Consider the following 18240-nt stretch of genomic DNA (forward strand, 5'->3'; position numbering starts at 1 on the left):
CCTTGTGCACATTTGGGGGGAGAGGGTGGTTATTTTCATGTGTGGCAGGGTGGCGATGGGAATGAATAAAGGCAGACTATGAATTATGTGCATGTGTATATATGTATATGTCTGTGTGTGCACATATATGTATACGTTGAGATGTATAGGTATGTATATTTACGTGTGTGGATGTGTATGTATATACATGTGTATGTGGGTGGGTTGGGCCATTCTTTCATCTGTTTCCTTGCTCTACCTCGCTAACGCGGGAGACAGCGACAAAGCAAAATAAATAAATATATAAAGATAAATAACGTACTGCTTGACAGTGTGAAATATTCAGGTACTTCAGTTCTCTAAGATGGAAGGCATGGATCATCGTGATGTCTGTCAGCTTCTTACAGCCACACAGGTTCAGCTCATGCAAACCTGATTTCACAAAGACAGAAAATTGGATATTCCAGATTAAGGATTCATGTGACACTTTTCAAAATAATTTTCTGTTTAAGAAGATATGGGTAACAAAATTTCTAGAGTAAACTTGCATGCCCAAATAACTGTGAGCACAGTCAGTATTAGTACGTCTTTATAAAACTAAGAAAATTTAAATTGTAAAATATCTCAGTATTAATCAAAGGAGGTATTATAAGTTCAGGGGCAGCTATTAGAACATATTAATCAAACAGTATTGTTACTCACCAGCAAGATTTGACAGGCCATATTCAGAAGACTGAACAATTTGCACAGCATTGTCTTGCAAGTATTTCTTTACTTCTGCTTCTTGTCGTATAATTTTTTCTGCTTTTGATCCAAGCTGCACTTGGTATGGATCTGAACAAAGAACATTACAATCAGCAGATGTTATTGAATATATGAACAAAGGTGAGCACTACTTTATGGTAATACCATCAGTGTAACTCCAACTGGTCACTGGTTGGACATTCAGAAATGTATCAGAAAGTTTTGACATACACTGAGCCCCCACTGTATCTCAGACTTGGGCAAATTCAGAACAAAAAATTCTGTTTATCACTGGCAGCAGCCTATGGATAGACAGAGGGATGTAAAGAAATCAGTCTCAAGACCAAAAGTAGGAGTGTAAAAAAGTCAATGCTTATCAACCCCATGAACTGAATTGGTGCCTTTAGCCTAAATCTCTATAAACTAATAGAAGTTTCAATTTTCAGAGTGATGCCCATAAACAACGGTGTTTCATTGTATTTTGTATACTGTAAGATGTTTTGCCCTTCCAGGGGTATGTGGGACCTACACTGGGTCATGTGTGTGAATGTTTTCCTTTTTTAAAACCTTATACCATAAATGTTTGAATATTACAGGCTTTCCCAAAGATTTGACTGAACTCCTGAATAAACACAGCATAAATAGATTAAGGACAATAAAAAGAACTTTTTTAGACTCTGAATGAGAACCTGATCAATACAATAGCAGAAGACAGCAATACTGATTAAGTATAACAAGAACAAGTGATTAGGTAATACTTAAATGAATGGTATAAGTAATTGTATAATGTGCTGACAATTCTTTTCAAAGACCAGACAGACATACACCTGTTCATAACTTCCTAAGAAAATACTTATGGAATTCATGCTTTTTCAAATATGTATTTGAATTTTTAGAATTTTTCCTGTTTGTTAGAAAACATTAAGATATGATAATTCGCATAGAATTGGAATAGATACTTATATCTAACTGTGATAATGTAATAAATATCGAATTCTGCAATGATTATAGTTAAAAAAAAACATTAAGCAGTACTCAATAAGAATGATGTTTAAGTAGTTCTACACTTTGTAAGTATGAGCAATTGACTGAATGCCATTATAAATAGTATTTTTTGAGATCATTCATAAGTATAGGTATTTATAAGTCAGGGACTCCTGGTAGTTTATTTTCCCAACTGCATAGACTATGGCATGACACTTTTAAAAGTGATTTCCCCACATGATATAATAATGCTGTATACCATTAAATGCCTCTAGGTATACATGAGGAAACTAGGTATGCAATATTTAAGTTCGGTGAAAAAAAGTGTGCTTCCAGTTCATTTTACAGGTCCAGCTGGAACCATCCTGGAAAGTACTAAACCAATGCTTAACAGAGTATGAAACTGACATCTGACCTGGCTCTGCATATTTCAATATGTTGTTTCTATGGACTATGTTAGAGTTTAAAAGTGCTTTGGCATAAAGCACAAAAAAAAGATACCAAAGATTCTGTTTGGGTCTGGTGAACACAATTTCATTCATAGCTTTCAGTTTATTTCATTCATGTAACTGAAGGAAATAAATTTTGAATGTAGGGAGGGATTTCTACACTCAAACGGAAGATTTTGGAAAAGAAACATGCTGAGCAATTCTTTTCTTTCCTTTATACTTGTTTCCTGTTTCCTGCATTTATGAGGTAGAACCGAGGGCAAAAGAAGGAATGGCTTTATTAGCTTGTGTATGACAAGTGTGAATGAATGGAGCCTTTTTCATCTGTTTTCCTGGTGCTACCTATATAAAGCAAGGGGTAGCGATGCTGTTTCCTGGGAATGGATGGAGACTCAAGTATGAATATGTACATGTGTATATCTGTATATGTATGTATATGTGTATATGTTATGTATATGTATGTATGCATATGTTCATGTATGGGTGTTTATATATTATATTGTTTATGTATTATACATAATCACTGTTCCCTGCTTCAGCGAGGTAGCACCAGGAAAACAGACAAAAAGGCCATGTTCATTGACACTCGGTCTCTAGCTGTCATGTGTAAAGCACCAAAATCACAGCTCTCAGTCCACACCATTCAAATTCACTATTGCTTGCACATCTCTCACCCTCCTGTATGTTCAGGACCCAACCGCTCAAAACCTTCCCCTTTATTTACCTCCTTCCATAACATCTTTTTATTCTCCCTAAAATTTAATGATACTCTCTCACGCCAACTCTCATTTGCCTTCTTTTTCACCTCTTGCACCTTTCTCTTGACCTCCTGCCTCTTTGTTTTATACATCTCCCAGTCATTAGCACTGCTTCCCTGAAAAAATTGTCCAAACGCATCTCTCTACTCTTTCACTAACAATCTTACTTCTTCATCCCACCACTCGCTACCCTTTCTAATCTGCCCGCCTCCCACCATTCTCATGCCACACGCATCTTTTGCACAAGCAATCACTGCTTCCCTAAATACATTCCATTCCTCCCCCCTGCCCTTACATCATTTGCTCTCACCTTTTTCCATTCTGCACTCAATCTCTCCTGGTATATCCTCACACAAGTCTCCTTTCCAAGCTTACTTACTATCACCACTCTCTTCACCTCAACATTCTCTCTTCTTTTTTGAAAACCTTCACAAATCTTCACCTTTGCCTCCTTAAGATAATGACCATATATATTTTTTTTTTTTTTTTTTTTTTTTTTTTTTATACTTTGTCGCTGTCTCCCGCGTTTGCGAGGTAGCGCAAGGAAACAGACGAAAGAAATGGCCCAACCCCCCCATACACATGTACATACACACGTCCACACACGCAAATATACATACCTACACAGCTTTCCATGGTTTACCCCAGACGCTTCACATGCCTTGATTCAATCCACTGACAGCACGTCAACCCCTGTATACCACATCGCTCCAATTCACTCTATTCCTTGCCCTCCTTTCACCCTCCTGCATGTTCAGGCCCCGATCACACAAAATCCTTTTCACTCCATCTTTCCACCTCCAATTTGGTCTCCCTCTTCTCCTCGTTCCCTCCACCTCCGACACATATATCCTCTTGGTCAATCTTTCCTCACTCATTCTCTCCATGTGCCCAAACCATTTCAAAACACCCTCTTCTGCTCTCTCAACCACGCTCTTTTTATTTCCACACATCTCTCTTACCCTTACGTTACTTACTCGATCAAACCACCTCACACCACACATTGTCCTCAAACATCTCATTTCCAGCACATCCATCCTCCTACGCACAACTCTATCCATAGCCCACGCCTCGCAACCATACAACATTGTTGGAACTACTATTCCTTCAAACATACCCATTTTTGCTTTCCGGGATAATGTTCTCGACTTCCACACATTTTTCAAGGCTCCCAAAATTTTCGCCCCCTCCCCCACCCTATGATCCACTTCCGCTTCCATGGTTCCATCCGCTGACAGATCCACTCCCAGATATCTAAAACACTTCACTTCCTCCAGCCTCTCACCATTCAAACTCACCTCCCAATTGACTTGACCCTCAACCCTACTGTACCTAATAACCTTGCTCTTATTCACATTTACTCTTAACTTTCTTCTTCCACACACTTTACCAAACTCCGTCACCAGCTTCTGCAGTTTCTCACATGAATCCGCCACCAGCGCTGTATCATCAGCGAACAACAACTGACTCACTTCCCAAGCTCTCTCATCCCCAACAGACTTCATACTTGCCCCTCTTTCCAAAACTCTTGCATTTACCTCCCTAACAACCCCATCCATAAACAAATTAAACAACCATGGAGACATCACACACCCCTGCCGCAAACCTACATATATATATATATATATATATATATATATATATATATATATATATATATATATATATATATATATATGAAAAAGAGGGCAAATGAGAGTTGGGGTGAGAGAGTATCATTAAATTTTAGGGAGAATAAAAAGATGTTCTGGAAGGAGGTAAATAAAGTGCAAATGGGAACTTCAGTGAAGGGGGCTAGTCGGGAGGTGATAACAAGTACTGGTGATGTGAGAAGGAGACGGAGTAAGTATTTTAAAGGTTTGTTGAATGTGTTTGATGATAGAGTGGCTGATATAGGGTGTTTTGGTTGAGGTGGTGTGCAAAGTGAGAGGGTTAGGGAAAATGATTTGGTAAACAGAGAAGAGGTAGTAAAAGCTTTGCGGAAGATGAAAGCCGGCAAGGCAGCAGGTTTGGATGGTATTGCAGTGGAATTTATTAAAAAAGGGGGTGACTGTATTGTTGACTGGTTGGTAAGGTTATTTAATGTATGTATGATTCATGTTGAGGTGCCTGAGGATTGGCAGAATGCTTGCATAGTGCCATTGTACAAAGGCAAAGGGGATAAGAGTGAGTGCTCAAATTACAGAGGTATAAGTTTGTTGAGTATTCCTGGTAAATTATAAGGGAGGGTATTGATTGAGAGGGTGAAGGCATGTACAGAGCATCAGATTGGGGAAGAGTAGTGTGGTTTCAGAAGTGGTAGAGGATGTGTGGATCAGGTGTTTGCTTTGAAGAATGTATGTGAGAAATACTTAGAAAAGAAATGGATTTGTATGTAGCATTTATGGATCTGGAGAAGGCATATGATAGAGTTGATAGAGATGCTCTGTGGAAAGTATTAAGAATATATGGTGTGGGAGGCAAGTTGTTAGAAGCAGTGAAAAGTTTTTATCGAGGATGTAAGGCATGTGTACGTGTAGGAAGAGAGGAAAGTGATTGGTTCTCAGTGAATGTAGGTTTGCTGCAGGGGTGTGTGATGTCTCCATGGTTGTTTAATTTGTTTATGGATGGGGTTGTTATGGAGGTGAATGCAAGAGTTTTGGAAAGAGGGGCAAGTATGCAGTCTGTTGTGGATGAGAGAGCTTGGGAAGTGAGTCAGTTGTTGTTCGCTGATGATACAGCACTGGTGGCTGATTGGTGAGAAACTGCAGAAGCTGGTGACTGAGTTTGGAAAAGTGTGTGAAAGAAGAAAGTTAAGAGTAAATGTGAATAAGAGCAAGGTTATTAGGTACAGTAGGGTTGAGGGTCAAGTCAAGTGGGAGGTAAGTTTGAATGGAGAAAAACTGGAGGAAGTAAAGTGTTTTAGATATCTGGGAGTGGATCTGGCAGTGGATGGAACCATGGAAGCGGAAGTAAATCATAGGGTGGGGGAGGGGGCGAAAATCCTGGGAGCCTTGAAGAATGTGTGGAAGTCAAGAACATTATCTCAGAAAGCAAAAATGGCTACGTTTGAAGGAATAGTGGTTCCAACAATGTTGTATGGTTGCGAGGTGTGGGCTATGGATAGAGTTGTGCGCAGGAGGGTGGATGTGCTGGAAATGAGATGTTTGAGGACAATATGTGGTGTGAGATGGTTTGATCAAGTAAGTAATGTAAGGGTAGGAGAGATGTGTGGAAATAAAAAGAGCGTGGTTGAGAGAGCAGAAGAGGGTGTTTTGAAATGGTTTGGGCACATGGAGAGAATGAGTGAGGAAAGATTGACCAAGAGGATATATGTGTCGGAGGTGGAGGGAACGAGGAGAAGTGGGAGACCAAATTGGAGGTGGAAAGATGGAGTGAAAAAGATTTTGTGTGATTGGGGCCTGAACATGCAGGAGGGTGAAAGGAGGGCAAGGAATAGAGTGAATTGGATCGATGTGACATACCGGGGTTGACGTGCTGTCAGTGGATTGAATCAGGGCATGTGGAGCATCTGGGGTAAACCATGGAAAGCTGTGTAGGTATGTATATTTGCGTGTGTGGACTTATGTATATACATGTGTATGGGGGTGGGTTGGGCCATTTCTTTCGTCTGTTTCCTTGCGCTACCTCGCAAACACGGGAGACAGCGTAGAAGGCGACTAAAAGGGGAGGGAGCGGTGGGCTGGAAATCCTCCCCTCTCATTTTTTTTTTTTTTTCTTTTTTTCCCAAAAGAAGGAACAGAGAAGGGGGCCAGGTGAGGATATTCCCTCAAAGGCCCAGTTCTCTGTTCTTAACGCTACCTCGCTAACGCGGGAAATGGCGAATAGTTTGAAAGAAAAGAAAGAAAAATATATATATATATATATATATATATATATATATATATATATATATATATATATATATATATATATATATATTATCCCTGGGGATAGGATAGAAAGAATACTTTCCACGTATTCCCTGCGTGTCGTAGAAGGCGACTAAAAGGGGAGGGAGCAGGTGGCTGGAAATCCTCCCCTCTCGTTTTTTTTTTAATTTTCCAAAAGAAGGAACAGAGAAGGGGGCCAGGTGAGCATTTTCCCTCTAAGGCCCAGTCCTCTGTTCTTAACGCTACCTCGCAAATGCGGGAAATGGCGAATCGTATGAAAAAAAAAAATATATATATATATACATATATATATATATATATATATATATATATATATATATATATTTTTTTTTTTTTTTTTTTTTATACTTTGTCGCTGTCTCCTGCGTTTGCGAGGTAGCGCAAGGAAACAGACGAAAGAAATGGCCCAACCCCCCCCCATACACATGTATATACATACGTCCACACACGCAAATATACATACCTACACAGCTTTCCATGGTTTACCCCAGACGCTTCACATGTCTTGATTCAATCCACTGACAGCACGTCAACCCCGGTATACCACATCGCTCCAATTCACTCTATTCCTTGCCCTCCTTTCACCCTCCTGCATGTTCAGGCCCCAATCACTCAAAATCTTTTTCACTCCATCTTTCCACCTCCAATTTGGTCTCCCACTTCTCCTCATTCCCTCCACCTCTGATACATATATCCTCTTGGTCAATCTTTCCTCACTCATTCTCTCCATGTGATCAAACCATTTCAAAACACCCTCTTCTGCTTTCTCAACCACACTCTTTTTATTACCACACCTCTCTCTCACCCTATTATTACTTACTCAATCAAACCATCTCACATCACATGTTGTCCTCAAACATCTCATTTCCAGCACATCCACCCTCCTCCGCACAACTCTATCCATAGCCCACGCCTCGCAACCATATAACATTGTTGGAACCACTATTCCTTCAAACATACCCATTTTTGCTTTCTGAGATAATGTTCTCGACTTCCACACATTCTTCAACGCTCCTAGAATTTTCGCCCCCTCCCCCACCCTATGATTCACTTCTGCTTCCATGGTTCCATCCGCTGCCAGATCCACTCCCAGATATCTAAAACACTTCACTTCTTCCAGTCTTTCGCCATTCAAACTTACCTCCCATTTGACTTGTCCCTCATCCCTACTGTACCTAATAACCTTGCTCTTATTCACATTTACTCTCAGCTTTCTTCTTTCACACACTTTACCAAACTCAGTCACCAGCTTCTACAGTTTCTCACATGAATCAGCCACCAACGCTGTATCATCAGCGAACAACAACTGACTCATCCACAACAGACTGCATATTTGCCCCTCTTTCCAAAACTCTTGCATTCACCTCCTTAACAACCCCATCCATAAACAAATTAAGCAACCATGGAGACATCACACACCCCCTGTCGCAAACCTACGTTCATTGAGAACCAATCACTTTTCTCTCTTCCTACACGTACACATGCCTTGCATCCTCAATAAAAACTTTTCACTGCTTCTAACAACTTATCTCCCACAACATATATTCTTAATACCTTCCACAGAGCATCTCTATCAACTCTATCATATGCCTTCTCCAGATCCATAAATGCTACACACAAATACATTTGCTTTTCTAAGTATTTCTCACATACATTCTTCAAAGCAAACTCCTGATCCAATCATCCTCTACCACTTCTGAAACCACACTGCTCTTCCCCAGTCTGATGCTCTGTACATGCCTTCACCCTCTCAATCAATACCCTCCCATATAATTTCCCAGGAATACTCAACAAACTTATACCTCTGTAATTTGAGCACTCACTTTTATCCCCTTTGCCTTTGTACAATGGCACTATGCAAGCATTCTGCCAATCCGCAGGCACCTCACCATGAGTCATACATGCATTAAATAACCTTACCAACCAGTCAACAATACAGTCACCCCCTTTTTCAATAAATTCCACTGCAATACCATCCAAACCCGCTGCCTTGCTGGCTTTCATCTTCCGCATAGCTTTCACTATCTCTTTTCTGTTTACCAAATCATTCACCCTAACCCTCTCACTTTGCCAATCACCTCGACCAAAACACCCTATATCTGCCACTCTTATCATCAAACACATTCAACAAACCTTTAAAATACTTACACCATCTCCTTCTCACATCACCACTACTTGTTATCACCTCCCCATTAGCCCCCTTCACTGAAGTTTTCATTGATTCCCTTGTCTTACGTACTTTATTTACCTCCTTCCAAAACATCTTTTTATTCTCCCTAGAATTTAATGATACTCTATCACCCCAACTCTCATTTGCCCTCTTTTTCACCTCTTGCACCTTTCTCTTGACTCCTGAAACAGGAGTTGTGAGAGTATGTGATAGAGTGTAAGAAAGTAAATTCTAGATTGATATGGGTAAAACTGAAAGTTGATGGAGAGAGATGGGTGATTATTGGTGCATATGCACCTGGGCATGAGAAGAAAGATCATGAGAGGCAAGTGTTTTGGGAGCAGCTGAATGAGTGTGTTAGTGGTTTTGATGCACAAGACCAGGTTATAGTCATGGGTGATTTGAATGCAAAGGTGAGTAATGTGGCAGTTGAGGGAATAATGGGTATGCATGGGGTGTTCAATGTTGTAAATGGAAATGGTGAAGAGCTTATAGATTTATGTGCTGAAAAAGGACTGGTGATTGGGAATACCTGGTTTAAAGAGTGAGATATACATAAGTATACATATGTAAGTAGGAGAGATGGCCAGAGAGCGTTATTGGATTACGTGTTAATTGATAGGCGTGCGAAAGAGAGACTTTTGGATGTTAATGTGCTGAGAGGCGCAACTGGAGGTATGTCTGATCATTATCCTGTGGAGGCGAAGGTGAAGATTTGTAGGGGTTTTCAGAAAAGAAGAGAGAATGTTGTGGTGAAGAGAGTGGTGAGAGTAAGTGAGCTTGGGAAGGAGACTTGTGTGAGGAAGTACCAGGAGAGACTGAGTACAGAATGGAAAAAGGTGAGAACAAAGGAGGTAAGGGGAGTGGGGGAGGAATGGGATGTATTTAGGGAAGCAGTGATGACTTGCGCAAAAGATGCTTGTGGCATGAGAAGCGTGGGAGGTGGGTTGATTAGAAAGGGTAGTGAGTGGTGGGATGACGAAGTAAGATTATTAGTAAAAGAGAAGAGAGAGGCATTTGGACGATTTTTGCAGGGAAAAAATGCAAATGAGAGGGAGATGTATAAAAGAAAGAGGCAGGAGGTCAAGAGAAAGGTGCAAGAGGTGAAAAAGAGGGCAAATGAAAGTTGGGGTGAGAGAGTATCATTAAATTCTATGGAGAACAAAAAGATGTTTTGGAAGGAGGTAAATAAAGTGCGTAAGACAAGGGAGCAAATGGGAACTTCCATGAAGGGGGCTAATGGGGAGGTGATAACAAGTAGTGGTGATGTGAGAAGGAGATGGAGTGAGTATTTTGAAGGTTTGTTGAATGTGTTTGATGATAGAGTGGCAGATATAGGGTGTTTTGGTCGACGTGGTGTGCAACGTGAGAGGGTTAGGGAAAATGATTTGGTAAACGGAGAAGAGGTAGTAAAAGCGTTGCGGAAGATGAAAGCCGGCAAGGCAGCAGGTTTGGATGGTATTGCAGTGGAATTTATTAAAAAAGGGGGTGACTGTATTGCTGACTGGTTGGTAAGGTTATTTAATGTATGTATGATTCATGGTGAGGTGCCTGAGGATTGGCGGAATGCTTATATAGTGCCATTGTACAAAGGCAAACGGGCTAAAGGTGAGTGCTCAAATTACAGAGGTATAAGTTTGTTGAGTATTCCTGGTAAATTATATGGGGGGGTATTGATTGAGAGGGTGAAGGCATGTACAGAGCATCAGATTGGGGAAGAGCAGTGTGGTTTCAAAAGTGGTGGAGGATGTGTGGATCAGGTGTTTGCTTTGAAGAATGTATGTGAGAAATACTTAGAAAAGCAAATGGATTTGTATGTAGCATTTATGGATCTGGAGAAAGCATATGATAGAGTTGATAGAGATGCTCTGTGGAAGGTATTAAGAATATATGGTGTGGGAGGCAAGTTGTTAGAAGCAGTGAAAGGTTTTTATTGAGGATGTAAGGCATGTGTACGTGTAGGAAGAGAGGAAAGTGATTGGTTCTCTGTGAATGTAGGTTTGCGGCAGGAGTGTGTGATGTCTCCATGGTTGTTTAATTTGTTTATGGATGGGGTTGTTAGGGAGGTGAATGCAAGAGTTTTGGAAAGAGGGGCAAGTATGCAGTCTGTTGTGGATGAGAGAGCTTGGGAAGTGAGTCAGTTGTTGTTTGCTGATGATACAGCGCTGGTGGCTGATTCATGTGAGAAACTGCAGAAGCTGGTGACTGAGTTTGGTAAAGTGTGTGAAAGAAGAAAGTTAAGAGTAAATGTGAATAAGAGCAAGGTTATTAGGTACAGTAGGGTTGAGGGTCAAGTCAATTGGGAGGTAAGTTTGAATGGGGAAAAACTGGAGGAAGTAAAGTGTTTTAGATATCTGGGAGTGGATCTGGCAGTGGATGGAACCATGGAAGTGGAAGTGAGTCGTAGGGTGGGGGAGGGGGCGAAAATTCTGGGAGCCATGAAGAATGTTTGGAAGTCAAGAACATTATCTTGGAGAGCAAAAAATGGGTATGTTTGAAGGAATAGTGGTTCCAACAATGTTGTATGGCTGCAAGGCGTGGGCTATGGATAGAGTTGTGCGTAGGAGGGTGGATGTGCTGGAAATGAGATGTTTGAGGACAATATGTGGTGTGAGGTGGTTTGATCGAGTAAGTAATGTAAGGGTAAGAGAGATAAGTGGAAATAAAAAGAGTGTGGTTGAGAGAGCAGAAGAGGGTGTTTTGAAATGGTTTGGTCACATGGAGAGAATGAGTGAGGAAAGATTGACCAAGAGGATATATGTGTCAGAGGTGGAGGGAACGAGGAGAAGTGGGAGACCAAATTGGAGGTGGAAAAATGGAGTGAAAAAGATTTTGAGTGATCGGGGCCTGAACATGCAGGAGGGTGAAAGGCGTGCAAGGAATAGAGTGAATTGGAACGATGTGGTATACCAGGATCGACGTGCTGTCAATGGATTGAACCAGGGCATGTGAAGCGTCTGGGGTAAACCATGGAAAGTTCTGTGGGGCCTGGATATGGAAAGGGAGCTGTGGTTTCGGTGCATTATTACATGACAGCTAGAGACTGAGTGTGAATGAATGGGGCTTTTGTTGTCTTTTCCTAGCGCTACCTCGCACACATGAGTGGGGAGGGGGTTGTTATTCCATGTGTGGCGAGGTGGCGATGGGAATGAATAAAGGCAGACAGTGTGAATTGTGTGCATGTGTATATATGTATATGTCTGTGTGTGTATATATATGTGTACATTGAGATGTATAGGTATGTATATTTGCGTGTGTGGACGTGTATGTATATACATGTGTATGTGGGTGGGTTGGGCCATTCTTTCGTCTGTTTCCTTGCGCTACCTCGCTAACGCGGGAGACAGCGACAAAGCAAAATAAATAAATGAATAGATAAAAAAAAATATATATATATATATATATATATATATATATATATATATATATATATATATATATATATATATATATATATATATATATCGCAAAGCTTTTACTACCTCTTCTCTGTTTACCAAATCATTTTCCCTAACCCTCTCACTTTGCACACCACCTCGACCAAAACACCCTATATCTGCCACTCTGTCATCAGACACATTCAACAAACCTTCAAAATACTCATTCCATCTCCTTCTCACATCACCGCTACTTGTTATCACCTCCCCATTTACGCCCTTCACTGAAGTTCCCATTTGCTCCCTTGTCTTACGCACCCTATTTACCTCCTTCCAGAACATCTTTTTATTCTCCCTAAAATTTACTGATAGTCTCTCACCCCAACTCTCATTTGCCCTTTTTTTCACCTCTTGCACCTTTCTCTTGACCTCCTGTCTCTTTCTTTTATACTTCTCCCACTCAATTGCATTTTTTCCCTGCAAAAATCGTCCAAATGCCTCTCTCTTCTCTTTCACTAATACTCTTACTTCTTCATCCCACCACTCACTACCCTTTCTAAACAGCCCACCTCCCACTCTTCTCATGCCACAAGCATCTTTTGCGCAATCCATCACTGATTCCCTAAATACATCCCATTCCTCCCCCACTCCCCTTACTTCCATTGTTCTCACCTTTTTCCATTCTGTACACAGTCTCTCCTGGTACTTCCCCACACAGGTCTCCTTCCCAAGCTCACTTACTCTCACCACCTTCTTCACCCCAACATTCACTCCTCTTTTCTGAAAACCCATACTAATCTTCACCTTAGCCTCCACAAGATAATGATCAGACATCCCTCCAGTTGCACCTCTCAGCACATTAACATCCAAAAGTCTCTCTTTCGCACGCCTGTCAATTAACACGTAATCCAATAACGCTCTCTGGCCATCTCTCCTACTTACATAAGTATACTTATGTATATCTCGCTTTTTAAACCAGGTATTCCCAATCATCAGTCCTTTTTCAGCACATAAATCTACAAGCTCTTCACCATTTCCATTTACAACACTGAACACCCCATGCATACCAATTATTCCCTCAACTGCCACATTACTCACCTTTGCATTCAAATCACCCATCACTATAACCCGGTCTCGTGCATCAAAACCGCTAACACACTCATTTAGCTGCTCCCAAAACACTTGCCTCTCATGATCTTTCTTCTCATGCCCAGGTGCATATGCACCAATAATCACCCACCTCTCTCCATCAACTTTCAATTTTACCCATATTAATCGAGAATTTACTTTCTTACATTCTATCACATACTCCCACAACTCCTGTTTCAGGAGTATTGCTACTCCTTCCCTTGCTCTTGTCCTCTCACTAACCCCTGACTTCACTCCCCAGACATTTCCAAACCACTCTTCCCCTTTACCCTTGAGCTTCGTTTCACTCAGAGCCAAAACATCCAGGTTCCTTTCCTCAAACATACTACCTATCTCTCCTTTTTTCACATCTTGGTTACATCCACACACATTTAGGCACCCCACTCTGAGCCTTCGAGGAGGATGATCACTCCCCGCGTGACTCCTTCTTCTGTTTCCCATTTTAGAAAGTTAATACAAGGAGGGGAGGATTTCCGGCCCCCCGCTCCCGTCCCCTCTAGTCGCTTTCTACGACACGCGAGGAATACGTGGGAAGTATTCTTTCACCCCTATCCCCAGGGATAATATACATATATATATACATATACACACACACACACACACACACACACATATGCACATACACACACACACACACACATACATATATATACATATGAAAAATGTAAGAAACAATTTAGAAAACAAACTTTTAGCTTGAAATGAATGAAAAAAAATGAATGTCACATAATGGTTCAACCTCTGGCTATGGAAAAGGAAATGTACAATTTATTCACACAAACGGCAAGGCAGCAGGTTTGGATGGTATTGCAGTGGAATTTATTAAGAAAGGGGGTGACTGTATTGTTGACTGGTTGGTAAGGTTATTTAATGTATGTATGACTCATGGTGAGGTGCCTGAGGATTGGCGGAATGCGTGCATAGTGCCATTGTACAAAGGCAAAGGGGATAAGAGTGAGTGCTCAAATTACAGAGGTATAAGTTTGTTGAGTATTCCTGGTAAATTATATGGGAGGGTATTGATTGAGAGGGTGAAGGCATGTACAGAGCATCAGATTGGGGAAGAGCAGTGCGGTTTCAGAAGTGGTAGAGGATGTGTGGATCAGGTGTTTGCTTTGAAGAATGTATGTGAGAAATACTTAGAAAAGCAAGTGGATTTGTATGTAGCATTTATGGATCTGGAGAAGGCATATGATAGAGTTGATAGAGATGCTCTGTGGAAGGTATTAAGAATATATGGTGTGGGAGGCAAGTTGTTAGAAGCAGTGAAAAGTTTTTATCGAGGATGTAAGGCATGTGTACGTGTAGGAAGAGAGGAAAGTGATTGGTTCTCAGTGAATGTAGGTTTGCGGCAGGGGTGTGTGATGTCTCCATGGTTGTTTAATTTGTTTATGGATGGGGTTGTAAGGGAGGTAAATGCAAGAGTCCTGGAAAGAGGGGCAAGTATGAAGTCTGTTGGGGATGAGAGAGCTTGGGAAGTGAGTCAGTTGTTGTTCGCTGATGATACAGCGCTGGTGGCTGATTCATGTGAGAAACTGCAGAAGCTGGTGACTGAGTTTGGTAAAGTGTGTGGAAGAAGAAAGTTGAGAGTAAATGTGAATAAGAGCAAGGTTATTAGGTACAGTAGGGGTGAGGGTCAAGTCAATTGGGAGGTGAGTTTGAATGGAGAAAAACTGGAGGAAGTGAAGTGTTTTAGATATCTGGGAGTGGATCTGTCAGCGGATGGAACCATGGAAGCGGAAGTGGATCATAGGGTGTGGGAGGGGGCGAAAATTTTGGGAGCCTTGAAAAATGTGTGGAAGTCGAGAACATTATCTCGGAAAGCAAAAATGGGTATGTTTGAGGGAATAGTGGTTCCAACAATGTTGTATGGTTGCGAGGCGTGGGCTATGGATAGAGATGTGCGCAGGAGGATGGATGTGCTGGAAATGAGATGTTTGAGGACAATGTGTGGTGTGAGGTGGTTTGATCGAGTAAGTAACGTAAGGGTAAGAGAGATGTGTGGAAATAAAAAGAGCGTGGTTGAGAGAGCAGAAGAGGGTGTTTTGAAATGGTTTGGGCACATGGAGAGAATGAGTGAGGAGAGATTGACCAAGAGGATATATGTGTCGGAGGTGGAGGGAACGAGGAGAAGAGGGAGACCAAATTGGAGGTGGAAAGATGGAGTGAAAAAGATTTTGTGTGATCGGGGCCTGAACATGCAGGAGGGTGAAAGGAGGGCAAGAAATAGAGTGAATTGGAGTCATGTGGTATACAGGGGTTGACGTGCTGTCAGTGGATTGAAGCAAGGCATGTGAAGCGTCTGGGGTAAACCATGGAAAGCTGTGTAGGTATGTATATTTGCGTGTGTGGACGTGTGTATGTACATGTGTATGGGGGGGGGGTTGGGCCATTTCTTTCGTCTGTTTCCTTGCGCTACCTCGCAAACGCGGGAGACAGCGACAAAGTATAAAAAAAAAAAAAAAAAAAAAAAATATATATATATATATATATATATATATATATGTATGTATGTATGTATGTATGTATGTATGTATCTATGTATGTATGTATGAGTAAGAAATAGAGGGGACAAGAAGGAAGACTATACTGAGGTGCAAGGATGAAGTGGAAAACATTTTAAGAGGACAGGGCCTGAACATGAGGGAGAGTGTTTGGGGCACAAAGAATAGGATGCACTGAAGTAACGTGGTAAATAGGAGGTGCTGTGTTCTCAGTGGACTGAACCAGGGCATCTGCAGCAGCTGGGAGCCCAGAAACCATAGAAAGGTCTGTGGGGCCTGGTTGTGGCTAGGGGGCTGTAGTTTCATTGCATTACATAAGACAGCTAGAAAACTGATATGAGCAAATGAGGCCATAATATCTTCATCCATTCCTGACATTGTCTTGCTGATGGTATAAATTGCAAACAAAAAAGTGATGATGTGTATGTAAATGTTAAAACTAATGAATATACAAGAAACAATAAACATTCATTTCCATAAAGTACATAAAAGACAATAATAAACTTATAGAAGCTAACAGTAACAAACAGTTAAATAACTAATTTGTTTTACTTCTATCTAGAACAATATCATTGAAAATATGAATCTGATTTTATGGCAGCTTACCCCTTTCCTTTATGCCAAGGTTTTCTAATGAGAGACTTGTTCCACATATATCTGGATCTTTTTGACCAAGACCATGACCTGCCAGACCAATGTCTGACACACTTATACATCCATTCAAGTTGAGGATCTGGAGCTTTGTCAAAGATTTACATATAGCCTGTTGGTGGAAATATAGAATTAACAAAATCAGTATTCCTCCACCAAGAGTAATAAATGCATTCTCATTATTATTTCATACCCAAAGGTTATACATCTAAAACATGTACATTCAGGAGAATGAAATTCATGTTTCACATTAATACAATGGACAAGGTTTGATGATGGTAGCAGTAAATGAAAATGGGAAAGTGGCTGATGTGTGTGCTTAATCCACCTCATTGAAAGGGAAAAGGAATGATGACAGTAGAAAGATAAAATTGAAAAAATGATTATATGATGCAAAAAATATTACTCTTATATAATCTACCTATCCCTGAGGTAGGGGAGAAAGAATTCTACCTCAGTATTCCCTGCATTTTGTAGAACATGACGAGACAGGGCAGGAGTGGAAGGCTGGAAACCCTCTCCTTCTTGTATTTTAATTTCTAAAAGAGGAAACAAAAGGAGCCAGGGGGGGGAGTGCTCATCCTTCTCAAAGATTCAGATGAGAAGGGAGGAGAGATAGGTAGTATGCTTGAGGAAAGAAACCTGGATGTTCTGGCTCTGAGAGTAACAAAGCTCAAAGGTAAATGGGAAGAATGGTTTGGAAATGTCTAGGAGTAAAGTCAAGGGTAAAACTGAAAATGCACCTGGCCACAAGAAGAAAGATCATGAGAGGCAAGTGTTTAGGGAGCAGCTGAGCAATTGTGTCAGCAGTTTTGGTGCACAAGACCAGGTATTAGTGATGGGTGATTTAAATGCAATGGTAAGTAATAAGACAGTTGAGGGTATAGTATACGTAGTTACACATAAGGTATTCAGTGATAAGAATGGATATGGTGAAGAGCCTGTGGAATTGTGGGCTGTAAAAAACTGGTAATTGGGAAAATCTGTTTTAAAAAAAAAGATATATATATATATATATATATATATATATATATATATATATATATATATATATATATATATATATACGCAGACTTCCCCAGAACTTTTTTTAAAGGGGAAGTAAATGTTTATAGTTGTGTTACTGGAGTGATAGTTTTCATACATGGTGCTTTGACAAGAAAATAGTGAAATTGGAAAAAATGTAGCTTAGACATTGAAGCTTATTGATACAGTGGTTAAATTGATGAGAACTACTATTGACGTTTGTGTAAATAAATTAAACATTTCCTTTTTCCATAGCCAGAGGTTGAACCATTATGTGACATTCATTTTTTCTTTTCATTTCAAGCTAGAAGTTTCAGTTTTCTAAATTGTTTCTTACATTCTTCACATGTATATATATGTATGTGTGTGTGTGTGTATATGTGCGTGTGTGTGTGTGTGTATGTGTGTGTATGTGTATATATATATGTATATTATCCCTGGGGATAGGGGTGAAAGAATACTTCCCACGCATTCCTCGCGTGTCGTAGAAAGCGACTCGAGGGGACGGGAGCGGGGGGCCAGAAATCCTCCCCTCCTTGTATTTTTTTAACTTTCT

The 18240-nt window shown here is 40.7% G+C and overlaps 2 protein-coding genes across 15 annotated transcripts in view; one reads left to right on the plus strand and one right to left on the minus strand.

The window, feature by feature from the left end:
• The window catches only part of LOC139755506 (trichoplein keratin filament-binding protein-like), a 650577-nt gene that overhangs the window by 416880 nt on the left and 215457 nt on the right, over window positions 1-18240 (plus strand). The window lies entirely within an intron of this gene.
• The window catches only part of LOC139755505 (uncharacterized), a 107524-nt gene that overhangs the window by 8766 nt on the left and 80518 nt on the right, over window positions 1-18240 (minus strand). For all 3 annotated transcript variants that reach the window (XM_071673861.1, XM_071673860.1, XM_071673859.1), the window contains 3 exons: window positions 16614-16770; window positions 682-813; window positions 302-411 (listed from right to left, as the gene is read on the minus strand). In XM_071673861.1, coding sequence (XP_071529962.1) covers window positions 302-411; window positions 682-813; window positions 16614-16770 — 399 coding nt within the window. The remainder of the gene's footprint in view (window positions 1-301; window positions 412-681; window positions 814-16613; window positions 16771-18240) is intronic.

Source organism: Panulirus ornatus, chromosome 19, assembly GCF_036320965.1.
Source record: "Panulirus ornatus isolate Po-2019 chromosome 19, ASM3632096v1, whole genome shotgun sequence".
Classification (NCBI taxonomy): Eukaryota; Metazoa; Arthropoda; class Malacostraca; order Decapoda; family Palinuridae; genus Panulirus; species Panulirus ornatus.